Source organism: Octopus bimaculoides, chromosome 6 (genome assembly GCF_001194135.2).
Source record: "Octopus bimaculoides isolate UCB-OBI-ISO-001 chromosome 6, ASM119413v2, whole genome shotgun sequence".
Taxonomy (NCBI): Eukaryota; Metazoa; Mollusca; class Cephalopoda; order Octopoda; family Octopodidae; genus Octopus; species Octopus bimaculoides.
This window is the reverse complement of record NC_068986.1, coordinates 41,509,402-41,516,396: the sequence shown is the minus strand read 5'-3', so window position 1 is coordinate 41,516,396 and position 6,995 is coordinate 41,509,402. Positions and strand designations below refer to the sequence as shown.

Sequence of the window (6,995 nt, the reverse complement as noted above, 5' to 3'; positions counted from 1 at the left end):
TTTTTTTTTTTTTTTTTTTTTTTTTTTCTTTTTAACACAGAAGGGATGTGTCTTGAAAGTTTGGCTGCTATTTTCAGCAGTTCAAATGACTACATAGAGGGTCTATCACTGGCCACAATACAAATGTCTGCAGTAAACTTTGAACTTCTGACCTTATAAAGATGCTACTACAAAAGTTTTGAGGTACAAGATACACTGTCTAGACAAAAAGATGGGATGTGATCAAAGAGCCAGAATGCCTTTCAGTTAGGTCTACTCAACCATGGTTGATCTGGAGATAAAAAATAGCATCACCATCACTTCCAATTACACATAATGATTTTTCTATAGATGATACTGTCCTTCACTTGTCAGATGGGTTGTAGACTTAAACATGTGCTGGTAGCCTGAATACTTTATCTACTTAGTTAAGACTGAAAAATAAATCTGAAACACTCCTTGTTTGACCTCAAATCAGCTTTGAGCAAGCTTAGTATCAAAGCTACCCAGCCATGACTTTCTTGTTCTTGCTTTCTGTTTTTATGTGACTGATTTGGGAGAGGCTGCTTTTGTAGCATTTTGAATGACTTCATAGAAGCTTCATTATTTTAACCATTCAGATTTATGGAGTTGTCATTAGAAAAGATATGCAACAAAAAATTCGGATCTTTTTTAAAACGGGGTGGGGGGGCACATTTGGTACCGAAAGACTTTCAAACTTCGTATACTTATCTATTTTGTGTTATAGAACAGAAAAATATTTTTGTATTCGAATTTATTTCATGTAAAAAATTGTCATATTTCGATAATTTCAACCAATCACTGACGTCCATTCAGTCGATATACATTAAGTGCCGACTACATAAACAAACGATTCTTCGTTTTATTTGCTTTTTTCATTTTAAATTTGCTTTAACCCTAACCCTAACCCTAGGGTTAGGGTTAGGATTAATTGTTTCAGAATCGTTTGTTTATGTAGTCGGCACTTAATGTATATCGGCTGAATGGACGTCAGTGATTGGTTGAAATTACAGAAATACGACAACTTTAACATGGAATAATTTATGGATTTCTTTTTTTTTTAAAGAAGACTAAGAGAAAAAGATGTTTTATATGACACATTCTACCAGTGTTCCAAGTTTCAAAGTGTTTTGTTAATGAAAAATGTGGCCCCTGTTTTAAAAAAGATCCAAAAATTCTTTCCTTCTTTCTCTCTCACTCTTTCTTTTTGTATTTATAATAAGTAATTATCAGTAACATTTTATTCAGCCAAACATACAGATAAATATTAATTCAGTTTCAACAATAGAGATGTATTTCCTATATTGTAGAAAATCTAACTTATTTAGAAGTAGTTCTGGACAATGGATTTGCTTGTTTCACAATGAATCTTTAAATTTTCTAATGTTGTTTTCTTGCATATGCAGAAGTTCAGAGACCAAACAGAAAGGCCTCACTTTGATTGGAGACTTATAGTTTCTCTATGACACTAAAAATTACCAATCATTTTTATAAGGCATGACTGTTTAGTAAGAACAACATGGTCTCAGGTACAGTTTCTCAACAACATGGCTTCATGTTCAGTCCCACTGCATAGCACCTTGGGCAAGTTCTTCTATAGCCCCAAACTGACAAAAGTTTTGTGAGTGGATTTTAGGGATAGAAACTGGAAGAAGGTCATTGTGTGTGTGTGTACATGCACAAGCACATCTCCTTGCTTTGATTCCATGTAATAGTTGTAAACAAATGTCCCTGTCATGCAAGTGGTGTCCTTCATTTCTAATCTTCTCTGAAAACATGTCTGATAATTTGGAATATCTCCTTGCTTGGAAACAGATAAGCATGAGCAACAGGAAAGGCATCCAGCAATAAAAAAGATTCTCAACAAGTTCTGTCTGACTTCTACAAGCTTGGAAAAGTGGATGTTAAAGTGATGGTGATGATTTCCCACAATTTTCTGAATTGTGAGAATTTTTCTGACTCTTTCTACAATTAAAGAAGAGAAATCTTGTAGCTATATTGTGATTTCCGATGACTTCTTAAGGTAGTTTGTTCTTTTGCTGTAATGCAAAGACACTGTGACTAACATGTCTCAGCTGCTTCAGCAATGTAAACCTGAAGAAAAAAGATTTTATGTGACATATGTTTGAATCAAGCAGTAAAGGCAATTAATAAAAATTTAAAACAAGACATTGGATCCATTATTAAGTAGTAATTACACACAAAATTGTTGACAGGAGTGGTTTCAGACATATTTTATGGCTCTGGTGTGGTGTCACTTTGGACAGTAGTTGCTAATAAAGCACTTTCTTTTCTTTTTCTTTTTTTCTACAACCTGTGCCACTCAAAAATGCAAATGAATGGATAAGTGAGGATCATTGTGTCCCAAGTAGTTAACATCTAATTGGTATACCATTGGCTGTTTGTACACAATAGTCAAATGCAATGTGGGGTTTCACTTTAACCTTTTAAATTTAGTTAAATTAAGTTACTTATGTATACAATGTGAATTACATCTGTGTTGCACACATTTGAAACCATTTCTAGTATGCCAATTTGTATGATGAAACTATATATTGATTAATGTACTAGAATTGCATGATGTAGTTGCTCCATAGTTTAAATCGTTAATTTCGTTTTTCCCCAGTCATCTTCATTATACTATTTTCTTTATTTTTTTTTTATACTACCTCAAAAAAAAAAACACAAGGTACTTATTATTAGTCTTCAGTAAATGATACTAAGAAAGCAATGTCAATAAGTAGTAAACTGAAGCTTTAAATACGGGATAATTGAAATACAGTCTCATCCAGTAAAATCTTTCTGGAAGGTAGGACAAGTTAGATTTAACCCAAAGACAAAAAAGCTTTATACCTTACTAATAATACTTTTATCATTCATATTCATATAAGTTCATACCAGCTACTAAATTTTGAAATTCCTATAAATTTATTTGTATGTATGCATATTTAACCTTCAGCATTTGAACTGGCTATATCCAACCTAAATATTCTAGGATCTGTGTTGAGTAGGCATGCAAAAAATCAAAAAACTGCATTGTCAAAATTTTGAAACTGGGAGATAAAGTATGGATGGTTAATTCAAAATTGTGAATAAGAAAGCATTACATTTAACTCTGAATGCTGAAGTGTTAGAAAGGTTTTTCTCAATAATAGATTTAATTTTCATGTCAGTCATACATCATTGTATGTAATCTTGTCTACAAACAAGTCTTAGTCTAAATTACCTAAACCTGCAATAGTTCTAGAAATCATGTCATCTAATGATTACTGTTGGATGGTTTTCTAAGCATAATTAGTAGATAGTAATCCACACATGGAATCTAATGGTTCTGGCTTCTTTTGTTATACTTTTAAATATTTTTAAACTTAGTTTTGGTTGATATATTGAGTGTGTTTTTTTTAATACTTATTGTCATAAAACAGATAAACTTCCATTTATTTGATATAAAACTATATGATCTCTACATTGAATGGTTTGTGTTTTTGTTTCTGTTCTACTTGTCTAAATCATATTAAGGATATCTTATGTGTGATGTTTGATACTACTAGTTAAGAATAACTGACGTTATAAACTTCCTACAATTTTTTTTTCTTTTATAACACAATCTATTATTTCCATTTGACTGCTCTGTCATGCCATGTTAGTCATTCCTGATACAATACAAACCAGATAGTTTTACATGCCCGTCATCAGATGAAGTTTTATTTCTTTTAGAACTTGATTTTGCAACATCCATTTTGAAAATTTTTATCATTTCTACAATGATTAGCTTTTGTTAATAACTATGAAACATTTTAATGGTCCTCTTGTTAGCACAAGCAGAATGTTTATCCAGGGAATGATTTTACAACTAAATAAGTTTCCTGTTGTGAAAACATATGACTCTGTGGGCTCAATTCCTGGAACAGGCTGCATGTTGTGTCCTTGACAAGAACATTTTATTTCATGTTGCTCCAGTTTACTCAGCTATAAATGAGTGCCAGTCAGGTTCTAGTTTCTCTCTCTCTTTCTATGTCTCTCTCCCTCCCTCTCTTTCTCTCTCTCTCTCTCTCTCTCTGCACCTAGGCATCTAAAACAATTAGCAAAAGTATAGTACATATGACAGCTGACTGTACCCTTCCTATTACTAAACACTCAAAGAAAAGCAGTAGAATCTGCGTTTTAGTCAGATGGTTAAACCAGAGCAAGTATCTAATGTTGATAGTAGCATTATTTTGAGATACTTTCTGTATTTTGTAGATCACACCTTAAACCTTACATTCATTGTCTTGAATTAGAGAGAAGATTTTAATGTACTTTTTGATGTATGTTTTCATATTGTCTAAATTTGTGCCATTAGCTCAATTGAATCATTTGCCTAAGCTCATTTTATTTTTTAATTATTTTTGTATCATGTTTGTTTATTTTATAACCCTCTTTTCCCCTAAATCTGTGCCTTTTGCATATAATGATTTACTTTGTTTATCTCCTGTGTCTCATTTCTGTTTATAGGAAACAAAAGCCCATATCCGCTTCAGTACACTTATGTCCCCACTGCTGGAGTACCTACAATACCACAACCTATGCCTACATACATACCAGGTTCTCCATATCCTACTACATACCAGTGTAAGTATAAATTTGCCAAGTTTGGTAAAATAATTAATCCAACAGAGTATTTTTAACACTACACATTGTAAATTTCTTCAGTCCATCCTAGCATAAAAAAAAAAACCTATGTTAAACTAGTGATTGCAATAATTAATACGTTTATTTTGCTTTCTTGACATGAGTTTGATGATGGCTTGTAAATTCTAAGTATATTAGAACTTTTGCTTCACAAATGAATTCTCTTTCTCTTTAAATCACAGGATAGCACCTATCTAATTTGGGTGTTGCAGATTTAAGTGCTTACTCTAAAAAAGCGTAATGTGTTATAAGTAAGTGTCCTTGAACGTACTTCTAAATTCGGTAATATACCCGTATGGTTGATGCACTTCCTTTTTTATTAAAATTTGTAAATCTTATAAGTTTTTATTAGATACAAATGAGAACTGCAACAGTCATGTCTCTTCAAATAGGTCATTAATGCTCTTGAAAAGCATCAGTCTCACACAGTCTTTACTGTTCTACCATGAAAATGTGAGGCCTTACACCAATGTACAGAAGAAATTAACAGTTTTCTTAAATATTACTTAGAGGAAGAACAACAGAACGCATGGCCATTTTCAAGGCTTTGGAGACTAGTAGAATGAAGATACACTCAGACTGGATCCCTGGTCCAAATAAATGCTTGCAACTCTAGATTCTATGAAAGATATTTAAGAACAGAAATGGTCCATCTGATGGGCTTCCACAATTTTTTTCTAACCGATTTCACTTGCAAGACATTTACCTAAATTAGTGTGCAGAGGGAACAATCCCCAAACCACACAGTTGTTGATGAATTTTCTTAACCTCAGATCTGTGTCCTTAAAGGAATCATGAAAGAACTTGACTGCTAGATGTTTAGAATCATGTTGGACACCTCCTACTCATCGCTTGCATGTTGGGAAGTTTTATGTGCTGTTAGCAATGTGGAACCCAACATGCCTGAAGTCTTGCCTAGACATTCTAGCAAGAAGCCTAAGCGATGGTATTCCAGATGAGATTGAAAAAGCCATCAACAATCATGTACAAAAACCCCTGTAAGCTTTGTGCAAAGCACCGACTGTCCAATTAAAGCCTTTCCAACAACAACAAGTCTTTCTATGTAGTGATTGAAGTGTACTACATCTTGATGCCATCCAAGACAGACCTCACCATCAAGTAAAAACAATCAAGACATCAGTAGAGCCTCTATCTCTCTGACCTTAACTATATTGATGATCTTGCCCTCAGAGCTCATCAACTGTGTAGTGCACAAAACTTAATATCCCTTAAATATATGCTACTGTCAAAGATGGTTTCTTAGTGTAAAGAAGACTGAATGCATAACCATCAATGTGGATGAAAGCCATCCGTTAATTTGTTCCAATGATAGAACACAACTTCCTGAAGTCAGTGACTTCAAGCATGTTGGGTTCCACATTGCTAACAACACGTAAAACTTCCCGACATGCAAGCGACAAGTATGAGGTGTCTAACAGGCTTCAAAACATCTGGCATTCAAGTAAGTCAAAGTCAACAAGCCTGGCCTTCTTCAGGGCGTGTTGAGAACTTTCTTCTTTATGAATCTGAAACCTTCGCTATGAAGGAGTTGTCTCATGAGGGTTGGAAACATTTCAAAGCATGTACACAATACCAAAGAGGAGATTTATGAATACACTTTACCCATTTCTACTATTGTTGTTCCATACATTGTAGGCTTTGCTGGCAATTTCTCTCAAACTGAACAAGAGGTCATATCAGATGTTTGTTCTATTTTGGAGACATTCATATCCTTACAGAAAATAAAGACTACTCAACTGCATTGATACCATTGGCACATACATGTATCATGAAATTGAAAACCTATCCAATATGAAGCAGAACAGAGATTCTTGGCACAGCATTATGAAATACATTTCAATCACAGCTACTTGAAGAAGTCTATTGAAATAATAAATCTGCTATATTAAAATAATAGAGCAGGAGCTGTTTAAACTTAATATCTTCCCTGGCGAAGAATGTACCCCACAACATAGATTAGTAGTTAGCGACTTTGGGATTAAGGCAAAATGGGTGCCCAGAATTAGACAGGCTTGGAGAAGAAGGGTGTGGAAGCTTAAAGACCCTGCAAACGGACAGAGACTTAGAGACAAGTTACTTGAAGCATTTAACAAAATAGAAGGGGATATAGCATCATACAACGTGGAAGACAATTGGAGATTTCTGCGGGACAACCTGTTGAAAGCCACCGACCAGATTTGTGGGTGGTGTAAGGTCCCCTCCCAACCCAGAGTAACGTGGTGGTGGAACAAGGAGGTAGACAGGGCTATTAGACAAAAGAAACAAGCTTGGAAGGACTGGAAGAATGGTGGTAGCAGGGAATT

The 6,995-nt window shown here is 34.2% G+C and overlaps 1 protein-coding gene across 3 annotated transcripts in view; it reads left to right on the top strand.

Annotated features, from left to right (window-relative positions):
* The window catches only part of LOC106882915 (DAZ-associated protein 2), a 51,542-nt gene that overhangs the window by 29,316 nt on the left and 15,231 nt on the right, over positions 1–6,995 (top strand). For all 3 annotated transcript variants that reach the window (XM_052968700.1, XM_052968699.1, XM_052968698.1), the window contains exon 2: positions 4,495–4,611. In XM_052968700.1, coding sequence (XP_052824660.1) covers positions 4,495–4,611 — 117 coding nt within the window. The remainder of the gene's footprint in view (positions 1–4,494; positions 4,612–6,995) is intronic.